This window comes from Elgaria multicarinata, chromosome 1 (assembly GCF_023053635.1).
Source record: "Elgaria multicarinata webbii isolate HBS135686 ecotype San Diego chromosome 1, rElgMul1.1.pri, whole genome shotgun sequence".
Taxonomy (NCBI): Eukaryota; Metazoa; Chordata; class Lepidosauria; order Squamata; family Anguidae; genus Elgaria; species Elgaria multicarinata.
Window position 1 is genome coordinate 162509400 of NC_086171.1, and position 18753 is coordinate 162528152.

Genomic DNA, 18753 nt, shown 5'->3' on the forward strand with positions numbered 1-18753 from the left:
ATCAGGCAGCCTGTTTCAGGGTTATGTTAACTCTTGCACAACCTGCCAGGTTTGGATGACACGACAAGCTGCAATTATGGCTTGAATTTTCAGGATGGTGCCTGCGGGTGCCATGCTCATCAAAGCTTAACTACGCCACGAAAAGCTGTTGCTATTATGTGAACCTGGTCTATCTGTTTTAATTGCCTTCCTCCTACTTCAGTTGCCTAACACATTTTACTCATTGTAATTTCAAGCTTACACCAACTGAAATTACTCCATTGCCCAGAACAATATAAAGTAATGGATGATGAAAGAGTTTAGTCTTTATCTGGCTTGATGCACAACACAAACAAACTATCGATATCACACTGGATTGTGAAGGGTATGATTTAACAAGTTTGTACATATTTTTATACATAAGGCAGCAAAACGTTTCACTAAAATCTGGACACAACAACCAAAAGGCTAACCAAACAATTTAAAGTACTGATTTAAAATCTAGTTAAAACAAAATGGAAAGCTAGTAAAAGCAAAAGGGAAAGCTAAAACTGTTATCACATTCTGCTGAACACCTTGTATCCATACATTTTAACTGCTTAAATCCAAAGCCAAACCTGGCTGACTAAATATATTTCAACACTTACCACCTCATATGCTTTCAATTTTAAGTGCACTAATAAAAAAATGCTTTGTACATTGTTGCCTTCTCAAACCAATATGCAGCATCCGAAGAATGTGAGGTTATCAGAATGTTTAAACCATTTGAACATGTTCATCTTTTAGCTTGCTTTTAATTGTGACCGTACCTGGCAAGTTGAATAGTCAAATGCAGGCCCCTGTAAGTGGACCAGACAGAGGCACAAGGGGGAGCTACACAGTCTGCACAGAAGGACTATTGCAACACAGGCTGTGGACTCATGACCTCCCCATTCTCCTTTATACCCAGGGCACCTACCTTACTGTATGTCACTACTGATAAGTTGTTCGAGTGACTGCTGGGGGAGAGATTTACAGAGTTTTGTGACAGTTCAGTCTGATCTTGTTCAATTTGGTCAGGAGCAGGCCCCCACGTGTTTTTGCTGATTGTGTCTAGCTCGGAACCCCCAGGGTCTTTTAAGTTGTTTTCATCTGGTTGCCTGTTCTTCTGCGGAGATGCGAACGGGTTAAAGTTTCCTTCTACCTTGCGATGTGGTTGTGTGTTGAACTCTGTTTCAAATGATGACAGCTGCTGCGTTACTCCTAAAAGTCCTCCAACTTCCACACTGAGGATCACCCAGATGATGTCTGCAAAATAGAAATTTGGGTCAGCACAAGATAAAATTATGCTTAAACCCCATCACTTCTCAAAAGTTGTCATGCTGGTTATGAGCAAGTGTGTAACAAAAGATCAAGTACAGCTCCTTGCAAAAGGCCAAGTACAGCTTCCATACATAAGAGGCATTACAACAGGGTTAATTGCCTGCCAAAAGCCATGCTGAATGTTTTGGCATTTTGAAACTTTGAAGGTAGCAAAATACTGCCACCTGCTGTTAATCATAGTATTTAAATTCCTGCCTAGCACAATATGGATTATGCGAAGAGCCTCCAATTAGGAAAAGTCATTGCTACTCACATATTTCATTTGCCTTATCTTCCTGTTGAAAGGAAGAACCAAGTCTGGGTGTAAAAGTTGCTGACCGTAGCAGTCAACAGGAGATAAAACCAGGAAAATGGGCAATCAAATCTCAAAACTGGGACCTGCAACAAAATGTTGCAATAGGGAGTGCTCGTATTCTGTAATACTTCATCATTCCCTCATCCAGGTTTTCTGCTTTTTCCCTTCAACATTCAGCGAACATTCTACAGTACCTGTTCATTCTCCACTTTTAGGGTGTTTTTCCCCAATTTTGCAAACCTTGGGGTTCCCCCAAGCCTGCTGATATCTCTCTGTGTAGATGCTGCCATTTTGGCTACTTATGGATTGGCACTTGGAGAATTGAGCTTGCTATTAGTGTGTGTGTGTGTGTGTGTGTGTGTGTGTGTGTGTGTATGAGACGATGGAGTAAATCCACTAACTACACAAGAATCAGGGGGGGGAAATCCAGTATGCACCATATAATAACAGTGCAATCAACAGGTACCCTTGGAAACAGGAATTTCTAATGAGGAAATGCTTATCATGAGCATGATCAATCTGCCAAGAGAAGGCAACCTAGTATTCATTTCTAATTATATTTTAAAGTAAAATTACAATTGCAAGATGCAATATGCTCAACCTACATGCACTTTTTGCAGAATCATTTTTCCATTCTATCTATGTATTACCTGAAAAGGCTGGATTAAATAATGCCTTAGATATTCTATGCACACTTTCCAGAAACAGTGTTAGGAATGCCCACATTCCCAAAGACTGAGTGAACACTCATCTAAGCCACAAGTTACTGCATGTTGGGTTATGGTGTATGTTGGCAGCCATTGTGAGCATTCCGCTATGGCTGGCGATCCCCATATCATGCAAACCACCCATGTTGGGCTCCAACGATCATACGAACTGGCCCAGAATCATGAAACAGTATTACTGAATGCTAAAACAACTGTTCTATTGATTCACCTATCCTTTAAGAAACAACTGATGGTGAGAAGTGCTATTTTTCAAGCAACTGAAATGGTTGTGTCTAGGAGTAAAATGCCGCATTTTCTGATTTAAGTCACACACTGTTTTGCTGCATTTTTTTTCCGATCTCCTCCTTGACTTAGTAGGAAGTGCAAAGTTCTTTCCAAAATCGCAAAGTTTTTTCCAAAACCGCAAAGTTTTTTTCCAAAACTGCAAAAATCTTATGGAAGCCAAGACAAGGGAAAAAATTACTCTGTGAATTACCTCTATTGAAGTAGCTATAGCTGCTTCTTTAAAGGACGCAATCTTCAACAATATGATGAGTTGATCCTTTATCTCACCCTTGCCAAGAGAATGGAAACAACCTAATTTAAGGTGACAGTTGCCACCTTAAAGTGAGCTTTTTCATCCATTTATGTGGATGAAAGGCAGCCACAATGGGAGCCCATTGTGTGGGTATAAAATGTGGTATACCAAAGTATACCACTTTTATACCAAAGTGTGGTATAAAATGTTAAAAACACAAAACGAATACCTGTAACAATCCATTCCTATAATTCTCTTACCAAGTAGACCAGTAATTGTTAGAAGATATTACTTTGACATGAACTAATACAGTCCTAGCAGCGCTGAATGCTTCTCAAACATTACAAGTAAATGAAAAGATGACACTTGCCTCCATAATAGAGTCCTGTGGCAGTGCACATTCGCCACTGTCCTTGATACATTCCCGCAGTACTGGGGCTGCACATCTGAACGCTGACATCTGCAATCTCCTGGGGCTCCAACGATCGGACCATCACCATGTTCACATGACCAAACTGGTCTCCCCCGACGTACTTAAGACAAACACCTGGAGGCCATGCTTCTGTCCCTGGGATTCAGCAAAGAAGGCATTAAAGCACTGGAGAGGCGACATTCACGCAAGATATGGCAAACACATTAATGAATGGATAATACATTTGTCATTAATATGTATCCGTCTAGTATTTACTGTTAGTAAATGCCTGGTAAAAGACTATTTGTCTTGGCCATTTATAGTGGTTAGGGTGATTATTGGTTCAGATACAATACTTTGGTGGGTGCCTGAGTACATACAAGAGTGACTCTCAGCCTTACCATGAATTGACATGCGTATCCATGAAGTCAACATGCCTGATAAATCAGTTGGAAGCTCCATTTTGGCAGCATGTTGTCAGAAGCATGTTTCTGTTATCGTATATTGGCATGTACGCATCAATATGTGGTAGGCCCAGGAATTGTGCACTCACGCATACGGAAAGTGCTGCTTAAGGTCACCCTTAATTTTAGGAACACAAGGGGAATTCCATACAAACCCTAACATAAATTGTTGCACACACACCAAGACTCTATGAAGTACTTAAACCAGCATACCCAGAGCTATAATTTAAGAGCTTACAAGACTATGCCCCTGTTCCGTCATTTGCCTGAAAGCATGAGGGTTTAAATGGGTAGAGGGTTGGGGCCATGTATGCTGGCCATGCCTCTTACGTTTCCAAGCACACAGGCCCTTCACACCTCAGTTCAGACTTTGCCATATTGAATTGGCAAGTTCTGAAAGGTTCTGCTCACATTGGCTTGAACATGAGTAGAACTGTCTGCAGGATCGGAACTTGCAACCAAGTGAATAGGGTGGGCACACCTGGAGACGTAGGGGGTGGAGCCAGTGTGCACAACCCCAACCCTTTACTCACTTTAAGCCCTCATGCATTCAGGCAAATGCCTGAACAAGGCTCGGGTGGTGCATGAATGCTTCACTCAGGACTCATTCAACCATAAAGATTATCTCAGATTGGAAAAAGCTTTATTATGGTCTTATGTTCTTATTTTTATTGTTCCCAAAGTCTCCAGGCTGAGATTTTAAAAATAGTGATTGAACAATGGAAAATGCCTACTCTGAAAAAGTTAGCTAGGGTTAGGTAGGGTGATCATATGAAAAGGAGGACAGGGCTCCTGTATCTTTAACAGTTGTATTGAAAAGGGAAGTTCAGCAGGTGTCATTTGTATATATGGAGAACCTGGTGAAAGTCCCTCTTCATCACAACAGTTAAAGATGTAGGAACTATACTAGAGTGACCAGATTTACAAGAGGGCAGGGCACCTGCAGCTTTAACTGTTGTGATGAAGAGGAAATTTCACCAGGTTCCCCATATATACAAATGACACCTGCTGAAATTTCCTTTTCAATACAACTGTTGAAGATACAGGAGCCCTGTCCTCCTTTTCATATGTTCACCCTAGTATAGCTCAATTCAAACGTCACATTCTGATCCTGCAAACCATGGTTTGGAGGACTGGGAATGTGTCAATGGCTTAATGTAGTAATTAGTACTAACAGTAGCATGATTTGAAACCATGGTTTGAAGTGGATTTACAAAATCATGATTAATCTGTTTAGCATTAAAATAATCTGGTAATCTGGATGCCACAGCAAGATATGGATAGAGGAAACCAGGAAAGGAGAGAACTGGAATGTGCAAGAGGGAAGCCTAAAGCATGTTTATCTGAGTTAAGCCTATCAAGTAATAGGTCTGCAGCTCTAAAGAAAGTATTAATTTTGAAGACTTTGTATTGCTTGACTTAGCAATACAATATTTTGTTTGCCCTTTACAGTTATTTCCTCCAATTTCAACAATTGGTTTAAGACCCAACTTTAATGGAGAACACTACAAGAAAGGAATGTAGCAATAGAGCAGCAGCTACAAGCTAAATTCACAGTGGCATCCATTGTACTCCACCCATCACAAAGGAACTGAAAACTAATACTTGAGCCAGGGCTGGTCTTAGGGATGAGCAAGATGGGGTGCTGAACTGAGAGGGATGCTAAACTGAGCTGAGGGGGGGGGGCGCAGGCTGAGCTCGGTGACCGTGTTTTTGCTTGTTTGTTTGTTTGTTTGACTTTACTGCCTGCAGGGAGTTAGGACGGCAAAAGGCAAGCGTCTGTAACCTTTCTTTCAAGGTTCTACACTACAGCTTGTTTTGTAGAGAACCTCTACAAAGCGATCTTCCTTCAATTAGCTTTATAGTATGTTTCTTCAATTTCCACTTCAATGTCATTTGCACTAGGTAAAAATCAGTGGAACAGAACTTCACTTTGAGACAAGGCTACCAAGCATTTAGCACTTCAAATACTGTAAACTCTATGAGCACCATATAAACAATAAAAGGAATCCATAAGCTGTAAGAGGTCAGCTGGATACTTTATTTTAAAAAATTCTTTATTATTTTTAAACATAAAAATAACGGTTATTCTAAAATAAAGAATGCTTATCAAAACATGGGAACTGCTAAAAACGGGGGGAAATATTATTAAGTAAAACCTGTGTGACAGTTCTGCTGTGTTGCATAGTGTACTGCCACTGCTTAGATGTGGCTTTTTGAACTTTGGTTTGGACAAACTGTAGCACAGCGGCTGAGAGATCAAGATTTTGAGCTATGTCATTCTCGATGGAAATCACACCAGTGGCCCCATAAATCCCCCCTGATGACCCTGCAAAACTGACTAGGCTGGGTGGGGTGAACCAAAGGCACTCTTTGCCCAAGGTACTATTTATCCTAGAGTAGGCCCTGACTTGAGCTGATCTTGATTTTGATAAAGCTATAAACGACTAACAACAGATAGGAGAGTATCAGAAATAAATTATGAATTATTTTGGTTTTATACCTACCACGTCTTCAGGGCATTCAGCAAAACAATACATTTAAAATCCAGGGTGTTCTTTCTGTAACACTGGGAAGCTTTTAATGTTTTAATGGCTTTTAAGTGACTGGAAGGATGTGGGAAAGGAAATTATAGCATAATCCTAAGGCTATTACTCAGAAGTAAGTCCCACTACATTCAATGGGACTTACTCTTGAGTGTGTTTAGAATTGCAGCCAAAGAAAATAATTCTTTGTCAGCACACCCATTTCTCCAGGAAGATAACAAACGTTTTTAACACAAGAGTAAGAACAGTTGAAAGAGTTGGGTATGTTTAGCCTGGAAAAGAGAAGATTAAGAGGAAACATGATAGCAGTCCCCAATTAGAAAGGCTTTCATGCAGAAGATGGAGCGGAGTTGTTCTCTGTTGCTCCAAAGGGCAGGACCAGAACCAGTGGTTGGAAGTTGCAGGCAAACACATTACAGATAAACATTAGGAGACACTTCCTAATAGTGAGTGCTGTTTGGTAGTGGAATGGACTGCCTTAGGGGGTGATGGGTTCTTCTTCACCGAAGGTACTTAAGCAGGGATTTGATGGTCATCTGTCTCCATTGCAGAGCCTGCACTTAGCAAATGTTGGAATGGATGATCTCCAAGATCCTTTCCAACAGTATAATTCTAAGATGGGTATTTTCTTTCCAATCTATTGGCTTTTAGAAAAGAATGCTATTATATATACTAGCACATATAATTTATGAACAAAAGGAAACTGACAAATTATCTTATTCTGAAATATGTTTCCAACATTATGAATGAACTGGTTTTAGCACATAGTAGCTTGCTCTTTAAGACATCAAGAATTCTCAAAATACCACTTGAATTAAATCATTCATAACCAGAAATAACTCATTTAATCAAGAACAGCTGAAGTGCCACTAAGAGTCATTGCTTCACTTCAGCATTTACCTGGCAAGATGATTTTATCTTGAACACCACTTTAGTCCTTTGATGTACTAAATTAACCCTTACTATGAATAAAGAGTAAGGCTATGACATCAATTGCAGAAACCAAAGACTCCAAGCTGAATTATTTTAGAAGGAAAATTCTCAGATAAAGTTGGTAGAAATAGAGGCATTAATGGCCATCCATTCTGCATCATAATCCTTGAACCTCTGGGTTCCTAAGACTGTGAGCAGAAGTACCTGATAACCTTTAGAGGTGTGGAGTGTGAGTGAGCGATCTACTAAACCAAGTTTATACGCCATAATAACTATTGAAGACATCCTTTTTTAGTGTAATTACTTTGAACAGATGTCATGTGTATAATCAAAACATGGATACATAGATCAGCTATCCAAATTATATATTGTCACTGCAATCTCTGTTAAGAGTTATTTCCCTTGCATCATATTTCATTTCCTTTATAATTACGTCCCAGTAGATTAGTGCCAAAGGATGCGCATCTCATCTCATCTCTTCTCAAAGTTTCATCATAGCTTTACCTCCAGAGTTAGGCCAAAAAAACCAAAAACGTATAGCATAATGGCTATTCCAACTTAAATGTTTAAAGAACCCTCTCGCTACCGGATTATAAGGGAAAGAAATTTCGAAGTGTTTTTAAATGGAACAGACAAATAAAACCCAAGAATAATTCTATGACCCAAAAGATCTGTCTAACTATAGGCCAGTCTCAAATGCACCATTTTTCATGAAGGCGATTAAAAAGATGATGGTGTCACTACTCTAAATGCATCTGGATGATACAGATTATCTAGACCCATTTCAATTGGGCTTGTGGCCAGGATGTGTGACTGAGATTGCTTTGGTTACCTTGATGGATGACCTATGTTGGGAACTGGTTCAAGGATCATGACGCTATTAGTTCTCCTGGCCCTCGTCAGCTTTCAGTTTTATCAACCATGGTATCCTTCTCAACTGCCTGATGAGCCTCGGCCTTGCAGGTGCTGTTCTAGTCCTGTCAGGCTGTGTCCAGAAGATGGTGTAGGGGGTTTACTGTTAAGATTCCACAGCCATTGGCCCATGATGTCCCAGAGGGTTGTATCTTGTCCCACATGTCATTTAATCCTTACACGTGACCACCTGGAGAGGTCATTCAAAGCTTTGCAATAAGGTGCTACCACTATGCCGATGACACCCAGCTCTGTTGATCTTTGTTACCTAACACCAAGGAAGCAGTTGAAACCCTTGAACATTGCCTTGGTCCAATAATGGGCTGGATGAGGGCGAACAAGCTGAATCCAGCCCATTAAATCCAGGCCAGATAGAGGTGATGTTGGTCAACAGAAAGCTTGACTTGGGGATTGGGGTTCAACCTATTCTGGAAGGGATTGCACTCCCCGCTGAAGAATCAGGTCCATAACTTGGTGCTCCTTGATCCTACACTGACCCTGGAAGTTCAGATCATGGTGGTGGCAAGAAGTGCATTTTCACAATTATGCTTGGTGAGCCAGTTGCGACCCTTCCTGAGTCAGTCTGACTTGGCAATGGTTATACATGCCATGGTTACATCACATTTAGACTACTGCGATGTGCCCTTCGTGAGACTATCCGTTAAGTGTGTCTGGAAGCTTCCACTGGTGCAAATCATGGCAGATTGGAAGCCAGATTGGAAGTTAAAGGAAGTCAGATTCTGGCTGGACATCAGGAAAAACTTCCTGGCTGTTAGAGCAGTGCGACGGTGGAATCAGTTACCTAGGGAGGTTGTGGGCTCTCCCACACTAGAGGCATTCAAGAGGCAGCTGGACAACCATCTGTCAGGGATGCTTTAGGGTGGATTCCTGCATTAAGCAGGGGGTTGGACTAGATGGCCTTGTAGATGGCCAATCTGCTATTCTATGATTCTATGATATGCCACCTATCTTGAAAGAGCTGCACTGATTGCCAATTACTTTCCTTGTTCAATGCAAGGTGTTGGTTTTAACATTGAAAGTCCTAAACAGCTTAGAACTTTGCTATCTAAGGGGCTGCCTGTCACTTTATTTGTGTGTTTATTCAAAATTCTTATACCCCACTCTTCCTCCAAAAGGAGTACAGAGAAGCTTACAGTATTAATAAAACATGTACCAATAAAGCAGCCATAAAACTAAAACAATTATAAGAATAATAATCTGACCTAAAAACACCAAAACCAACAAATCAGGAGCAAAATGTCTGTGTAAATAGAACTAGACTGGTTTTAGGAACCGGCCTGGTTATTAAGATCTGCAGGAGAGACTCTCTTGAGGATACCATAACCTGCAGAGGTCCATTTGTCAGGCATACATGAAAAGGCTCCCTCTTGTGTTGCTCCCAAAGTGTGGGATGTGCTCCTTCAAGAACTACAATTGGCCCAAATTCTCTTGGCTTTTAGAAAGAGTGTGAAAACATATCTTTTTAATTTACTCCTTTTTATGGAGTTTAAATGTTTTAATGGTTTTTACTGTATTAAAATTTTATTTGTTTAAATTGATAGCTTTTTAGCAAATAAGGCAGTATATACATGTTAAAAATAAATTAATAAATAAACTATCAAACAATACTTTTTATTTTCCTGCTTTTAATCCTGAAAAATAGGAGAATTTATGTAAAATATAAACAAAAGCATCATTTCCTGTGCTTTTGTGCAGCAGTTCCTGCAATTTGCTTCTATTCCAGCTGAAGATACTGCCTACTATATCAGATTCCAATATGCACCTAAATTCTAGAACAGTAGTCAAAGAGCTAGTTCTTGGTGACAACTAGAAATGTGAAGGCCCGGGGAAAAACTGGGAAAATTCAGAAAAAAAACAGATTTTTTCCCATTTTTTCTGAAGCCTCTTCTGTTCCCCCACCCCCAAAATTGGAAAAATTGGAAAAAAATGAAGAAAAAACAGATTACAGAATGTTTTATTTTAGCATGATGAATAAAATGTTTAAGACGAGGTGTTCAGATATTTACTTCTCCAAATGATTTCTAAAAACTGTACAGTATCAGATTATTACAATGTCTGTGCACCAACGACAAGCAAGTCTTAGGTTGCAAACTGAGACTACAACTCTCAAATGCAAGAGCAAGATGCATTTCTGCCTCCAGGGGGCACTTCCATGGAAGCAGAGACTGAAACTAATACCGATAGCTATAGGTCAGAAAATGAGTCTGATTAAATTTCATGCATATTCATTGAATCTTGGTTCCTCTTTTTTTCTCAGTTCTTTTTATGGGAATGGGTGCTTTATCTCTTGACACTGGAGGATTAGCAGAAACATAAATAATTTTCTTTGTTACTAATGTTGGTAGTTTCTTCTGTTTGTTTTTTTAAAAACAACAACAGAAGAAACCACTGGCAGAACTGGCAGAACCAAAGTAAGAGGTTCCTTACAGTTCAGGTGTTCCTAACAGTTCAGGAGCTTGTAGCTCCATTTGTTACCAAAAAAACTAAAAAAAATAAAAAAGTAAATTAAATTTGTAATAATTGTTTGAATACACTGTACTTTTAATATACCAAATGTAATAATTTTATGCCAAACCAACTTGGACATAATTACATTTTATGTTACTAAAGTAACAAAGTGACTTTCAATCTGTAAAAAGTGCTAATATTGCAATTTTTATGAAAATTTCCATTTTTTCTGAAACCCCCCCCCAAAAAAACCGTTTTTTTTCCATAGCTTCAAAATTTCCAGAAATTTTACATCTCTGGTGACAACATGTGATTACACTACGCATCTTTACAGTACGTAGAAGCAGCTAGCAGGCAGAGCACGTCCCCACGAATCACGGTGGCAAACCCATGATTTGCCACTGTGATATGCAAACTGGTTCAGCATCTGTTTTGCTGCTTATTTAGTAGAAGTTTAAATAAAATATTTTTATCGGGGAAGAACAATTTTCACCCTCATATTCACTAGTGGTGTTGGTGGGACATGAAGATGGGACTGAAGTGCCCCCTGCTGGCAGAGAGGAGCTCTGTCTGCAGAAATCTGCCATTGGCAGTGGAAAAGAAAAGGCTCTGAAATAGGGAATTCAGAGGATTGGATGGAAGCAGCTTTCGATCTGCACCACTGTCCAAGTAGGAGACTGGATCAGGACCCTAAGCTATGCCAAACTGGAGCTGACATAGATAATTCTCTCCCACTGCTGACAACAGGCTGATCTGTCAAGCTGAAAAGTCTGGCAACCTTGCCACATATACATCTTCCACCCTGACCAGTAAGAGGAGGCAGAGCGTGAGACGTGAGATCCACAGCTTAATTGTTCACAACTCCACTAAAGACTCCATTGTTAAAACTTATCACACTAAAGTTCTACAGAAGTTCTATTACTTTTCCAGATCTGAAGAGAAAGAAAAATGTTCAAGAAAAATACTCCGTTTTCAGCATTTGGTAGATCGAAAATAAAGGCTTGGGAAAATCATTATGCATCCAGACATATGCTAGAGCTGCCAAACTAATTGGATTGTCAGAGTAAAACTACATGCACCCAGGCAATCAAAACACAGAAAGAAAACATTAGCAAGAGTTTGAGGATAACTTTATTTAAAATGATATGCAAGTTTGGGAAAGTGCCAAGACAACAAAAAATCAGCTACTGGCCATGTTGAATGGAAATGATGGGAGTTGTAGTCCAGCACATTTGAAGAGCACCAGGTTGAGGAAGGCTTGAATATCTGATACTAAGTACTCAAGATTGGCAAAGACACTAGGTACAGGAATCCACACATTTTGGCTAGCCTTGGTACCTAGCCAAAGTTGAGTTCATCTTCACCCTGCATCTCCCCTGATTTGTGAGAGGGGTGGGACCTGATGTCATGCTGAGCTTTGGAGGAACTCTGAGCACCTTCAAGGCACAGCATGATACTAGGGATGACCCCCAACCCTACCCCAGCTCCAAGCTGGGAATATGTCTGAAGTGCAGCATAACTACAAGGATGATCTTCTGCCTCTTCCAAGGAAGGAGGGAGAGGGGAGGGAATCAGCGTACTTTCTAGAATGGAAGGAAGCTTGCTGTGACAAGCTGATTTTTAGGCCCCTCTATTGACATCCAAACCAAAGAAAGTATTTTCAACTATGAACAATGAGTCCTCTTCCCATCCCTATAATGTCTATTATAAAATATGGAAAATGCAGTTCTTAAAAACAATAAAAAATACTTCCCTGTGCCTTTGAAAAAAAATCTATTCCCTGAATAATCTAAAAGAAAACAATATTACTGCTAAAAACAAAATAATTTATATTTTTAAGGGAAAATTGCAAACTAAATCAGAAGCCAGAAGTTTCACTAATCACCTGTATTTTGTATCCTCCAAGTTTTTGTAAACTGGGTATCAGGAGGGATGGATTCTCCTTCTCCTATGGTCACATCTTCTACAAAGGACATGGAGGGCACATTGATGTTTGGACTCTCAAAATCATAGTAGGCTCCAATGGCTGCCTGCAGGTTCCTAGAAAGAGAATAAAAGGTATATTCAACCATACATCTATAAAGATATAACATCTTAATGAGCGATAATTGCTCAGATTTATAGGAGATTAAAGCCTTTTTCAAATTCATACTGAGAAAGGGAGGACACAGTGCAAAGCATATGCATATGCAGGTGTCCCATAGAAAATATCTTTCTCAATACATGAATGCCAAAGACTGGGTCACCAACACATTATTGCTTTCCCTTGACACCTACATTATACATGTGGAGAGCAACTGTGAAAAAGATTCGTTATTCATGTAGTTCACAATAGAACAGTATACTGGCAAAAAAATTATAAAGGAACATTAGAGTGTCCTTATCTAAGAAATTTAAGAATGATAAACAATATCCAAAATATTAAATACACATTGAAGAAGGAAAGTTTTGCTTTTACGTTTGGACTTGGACAGAAAGAAATAAAGATGATTATGAACCAATTATTGCCTCAAAATTATACTAAAAGGACAACGGACATTACATATTGACCTGATTTGGATGATATGGTGCAAACCCTTCAACAGAACGTGGGTTATGCAAGGGTAGCTTAGCCTCTACAAAAAGAATACACTATTATGGCAACTGAAAAAAATGCTTATAAGGGCTGGGGTACAAAGAAATAACCAGAGCTGTTGCTAATGATCCAGGAGAGTTGCACCCAGAAATCAGAGTGGTGCTCCTAAAAGTATATAACATATAGCAATAGAACAGCATTCAGAACAGAATAGGCTCAGAAAACAACTCAGTGGAAGTGTGTATTTAGTTCCCCTTGGTTCTGCTCTGGGCTGGAATTTATTTTTTATTTATTTAGAATATTTATATACCACTCCCCATTGAAAAATTTTGGAGCGGTGTACAAGGTAAAATGAAAAGAAAAAAAACAGAAAAAAAACAGTTAAAACAAAATTTAAAAGAAGCAATAACAGTAATCCAAGGCTGCATGTTAAAGAAAGGCTTCTTGGAATAAAGATGTTTTCAGGAGGCGCCGAAGGGAGTACAAGGTTGGCACCTGCCTGACCTCCAGAGGCAGGGAATTCCACAGGAGGGGCGCCGCCACGCTGAAGGCTCTTCCCCTGGTGGATTCCAATCGGAGGATGGATCTAGGTGGAACCACCAGGAGCAGGCCCTCGGATGACCTCAGTGACCGGGCAGGTTGGTAAGGGAGAAGGCGCTCTCTCAGGTATCCTGGTCCCAAATTGTTTAGGGCTTTGTACACAAGTACAAGAACCTTAAACCTGGCCCGGTAGCTAATAGGCAGCCAGTGCAGTTCCCTCAGCAGAGGAGTTACATGCTGGAAAGGGGCAGCTCCAGACAACAGCCGAGCTGCAGCATTCTGCACTAGCTCCAGCTTCTGGAGCAGCTTCAAGGGCAGCCCCACATAGAGCGCGTTGCAGTAATCCAATCTTGAGGTTACCAATGCCTGTACCACCATGGTCAAGCTATCCCTGTCCAGGAGAGGCCGTAGTTGGCGAACCAACCGAAGATGGTAAAAGGCACTCCGAGCCGTGGCGGCTACCTGAGCCTCCAACGACAGAAATGGGTCTAAGAGTACCCCCAAACAACGAACCTGCTCTTGCAGAGGCAGTGCAACCCCATCCAGAACAGGCAATGAGTCTGTCTCCCGGACTCGGGAACCACTCACCCACAGGGCTTCCGTCTTGCCAGGATTCAGTCTCAATTCTATGTGATGTGGCAGTGTGGATGCCTTGCTATCCACCATAGCCATCTACAAGTAGGGGACTAGCGAGCAATGGATCTCCGCTGGTATACATGCGCTGCAAGCCTTTCCCATGGGGGGCTGCTCTAATAGTTCACAGATCCTTTCAGCTAAGAGACTGCATGTCAGTTACACATTGGCCATGTTCGGATGTCATGTTCCGCAACCCTGCCGTCATAGTCCACTCCATGGTTGACTATTTGCATGTCACGCTTGGGGTGACATGCAAATAGTCATCTGTTGAGTTGGTCATAAGGGCAAAGTTGACTAATGCTCCCCCCCGCCCTCCCCACCGAATGGCGGCACTGGTTCACCCTTACCTGATCAGGACTTCACCATTCCATGGAAGTGAGGAGAGAAGCTCCCCCGCCTCCTCCTTGCTGCAGTGGCACCTATGGCGCCCACTGCAGCCAGAAGGAGGTAGGGCAGCCCCTGCAGGGAAAGGATGCAGCACTAAATGATCCCATCAAGGGAACCAATCGCACCATGTCCTTAGGTTTCCCCCTCCTTCTGGCTGCAGCAGCGCCCACGGCACCCACAGCAGTCAGAAGAAGGCAGGGGAGCCCCCACTGGGGATACATGCCCCACGTAAGGTTACCAGCCCGGAGCTGGCAAGCCTCTGTGGCACGTGCATCCCCATTTGTTTTGACAATGAGGCTGAGCTGACAGCAGCTCTCTCTCACTTGGCATCAAAACAAATGGGGGATGCATGTGCCACAGAAGGTTACCAGCTCCAGTTACCATCCCCTATTTGTTTTAACACCGAGGCCAAGGGAGTGTTGCCGCGGCAGCTGCTGGAGCCATTAAAACAAGGAAGGGGACGGCTCTAGCAATGGTTGCTAGAGCCACCGCCTTCCGTGTTTCTATGGCCCCAGCGCCGGAGGTGGCAGTGGTGCAGAGCGATGTCATCTCACTCTGTGCCGTCACCTCCTTCCCCCGTTGACGCTGACACTACCTCTGCCATCAGCCTTGAAATGAATGGAAACACTCACGCTGCAGATGAATACCATACCCGGTCCGCAGTGCAAGCACTCTTATGTGTTTTGACACCGGCTTCGAAACTAATTGGCCTGTCCCAGGAAGCGTGTGGGGAGCTGCGGACCGCGGCGCCCCACCAACGGATGGCACAATCAGCGGCTCCCCAAGTGCTTCCGGGCTGGGATTATTTCCCCTGTCTATAGAGCCCCGCTGGGCAAGAGGTTTCTGCTGCTCTTGCCTCGCAACTCTGTAGGCAGAGGAAATAATCAACAGAGCCTAACAACAACACAATAATCAACAGCTGTGCAGATAAACAATTCTGCACAGCGTTGATTATTGGAGTTGGTTGTTTCATTGAAATTACCAACCATGGGGTATTTTTTGCCCCACAGATGACACAATAGTCCACGGTGGACTATTTAGTCTACCGTGAACTATTTGAACTACCATTGACTATTGTGTTGTCTGAACCCAGTCATTGTCAGTAATGCCCTTTATACACATGACTAGAACAATATTTCCAACTTCTAAGCCGTTGCATCACACTTTTAGATGCTCAGGAAATCAGACATCAAGCCTTTGAGCTGCACTACAACTTTTGTGAAGCCCCAACTATTTTCTGAACAAGAAAGAGGGCTATATTTAAAACTGCCAGCTCAGTCAAACACTATGGGAAAGGTGCATGTCACATTAGCCACAAAGTGGAGACAAATGCTTTATGTCACCAGCTGCTTGTTGCTTCTGTCAGAGAACTGTTTATTGGGCACTCTAAAGTGTACCGGGGGGGGGGGGGACGACTAGATTTACATAACTCACAAAAGGATTTGTCAAGAAACTCCTGTTCAAATAAACAGGTTAATATGATAATCTGACTGAAATAGATCCTCTTCAATTCTGACCAAAGATTAAACTGACAAGAGGTGGAAAAGATCATAGTCGTGCAATTACTGCTCAATACCCCCCTCCAGCCAACCCCCTTCCACCTTGCTACAGCCTATTAAAAATGCAAAAGTCTTCAGACATCTTATATTATACATGTAAAGCACATAAATATTATCAAAACTCCATCATCATATAGAGAAACAGCCGCACAATACCTCTTGGGGCACATTTCTTAAAACAATTATCCAAACGAAAAAGAGAAACCCACCCCCGCAGCTTGCAATGTTTTTATTTTCCATTCTGTATATATGCTTCAAAGGGGAAAGGGCTATTTGTGCATCAGGGCTCCCTGCCAATTCTCTTCCCCTCCATGTGTCATATTTCATCACCCAGCTTTGCCACTTGGAATGATTTCAGTGTCTGTTCCAGTTAAAATCTAACTGAAGGCAACACAAGCTGAAAAGCAGACTTGCTACCTTGTTCTCCTAAGGCATTTTAAGCCTGATTCTATAGACTGTTATGCTAGAGACAAAATGAGTACACTAAATTTCAGTCATGGACTTTTCAGTAAGAAGCTGATGACAAATTCTAGAGAGATCACAATAACAACAAAATGAAGTATTAGACAAGAGCAAGGGGGTGGGTAAGAACACTAGCAGAGTCAGGATGACAAAGCAAACGTCTGACTGAAGTTCAACTGAACAAGTGCTCTTTGCCATAAAGCTGTTCAAGGAGACGCCCACAGAATCTGCATGGTAGAAACCCGCAGTAACAGCGGATACATCTGAAGACACAGACACTTAAAAGAAACAACATATCAGACAGCTGTTTTTTTTCCTTTGCCTTTGCTTAAAGCCAAATGAAGTATCCGTGTAAACACCTACTTCAAGATTGCACCTGATTTCAGCAGACCGCCTAGATACACATTTGTAGCTTTGTCTGTGAAACTCTAGGGAGTGGCAAGAGTTTCTCTCACAAACATACACTCCACCAACAGGTCGAGAGACATGTTTACTGGCAAATGTGAACTAAGAGCAGAAGTTCCATAAGAGTGGATATGACAGCAGAAAAGTACATGCACACACACGTAAATTCTGACACCTTGGAAACAGATTTATTATAGAATACTTCATAGCATCCGAAAATTTCATCACGTCCCCTCGTTTATTTGAATTCATGTGTGAGATCCTATTGAAAATCTCTTTACGCATTCTACTTTAATTAAACACACTCACTTCAAATAAACCTTTTTATTGCATATTCCTGCCCTTGACAAGTGTACCAGAAACAATCCTTTGATTAGCATGCCCAATTACCTAAAGCTCAAAATTCTTCATACTTGCTCTCTTCTGCATAGGCTATAAAGCTCTTTTGACCAGAGCACCATTAGTGAACTTCTATGTATAACATGGGTTGAGGGGTGCTGGGAGAATGTAAAAAAAATAAAAAATACTTTATGGGATCCAAAGAGCCCCAAATGGAATGCATTAAGTGCTTCTGCAAGCACATTGGGAGGTGGGGAGAGTGGAGGTAGTGCTGATATTTCCATCTAGCTGCAGCCCCTCACATATATTCCATCAAATGCCACTCCAGAAACTCCCTTCAGAAGCAGATTTTATATGCCTCTTATTTGTTATTTATTTATTATTGCATTCATACCCTGCCTTTTCTCCTCTAAGGAACCCAAGGGAGCATACATAATCCTCCTCCTCTCCATTTTATCCTCACAACAACAACCCTGTGAGGTAGGTTGGGCTGAGAGTCTGTGACTGGGCCAAAAGTCACCCAGTGAGCTTCTATGGCTGAGTGGAAACTAGAACCCGGATCTCCCGACTCCCAGTCCGACACTTAAGCCACTACACCACACTGCATATAATTTACTCAATTTACAGAATTCAGGTGTTTTTGTACAATGATTATTCCTGTTCAGCACAAGTTTGTAGACATGTCCCTATCTACACATATTTCTTTTAGATGATGCCAGAACTGAACAGCTCCTCAGAATGGTGTCAAAGGCCTAACACTATGAATAGGTTTGCATGTAATGACAAACCATGGGTTACTGAATTGTGGGTTGTTGTTACGTGGAAATCCAGAACTATGGGTTGCTGTCAACAATGTTGGAGGAATAAATGTTCACCTCCCATAATGCAATGGGCTGAGAACCTAAAATGCTACCAACATTTGAACAGGTGATATATAGATGCCACTCATGAGTGGATAAATATATTGAAATTTGGTCTGCTTTTCTTGAAACTTATTCATAATCCCCTTTTTAAAAAAGAATGTTGTACTTGATGGAATATTGATATTTTTATGTATGTACTTCCCTGTTTTTTTCATTTTTCTTTTTTTTGTTTTTGTTTTCTATTTTCTTTTGTTCAATTCACAATAAAAGGAAAAAAGATTAATAATTTTTTTTCAGGGAATTTGGGATGGGGACGAAGGAGGAGAGAAACAAGAAACCCAGGGATTGAGAAAACAAATCACGGTTTGTT

General features: G+C 41.2%; 1 protein-coding gene across 1 annotated transcript in view; it reads right to left on the reverse strand.

Annotated features, from left to right (window-relative positions):
* The window catches only part of ILRUN (inflammation and lipid regulator with UBA-like and NBR1-like domains), a 52668-nt gene that overhangs the window by 13947 nt on the left and 19968 nt on the right, over positions 1–18753 (reverse strand). Inside the window, exons 2-4 of the mRNA XM_063141453.1 lie at positions 12503–12657; positions 3252–3449; positions 938–1266 (exon numbers count right to left, since the gene is read on the reverse strand). Of these exons, the coding sequence (XP_062997523.1) occupies positions 938–1266; positions 3252–3449; positions 12503–12657 (682 nt within the window). The remainder of the gene's footprint in view (positions 1–937; positions 1267–3251; positions 3450–12502; positions 12658–18753) is intronic.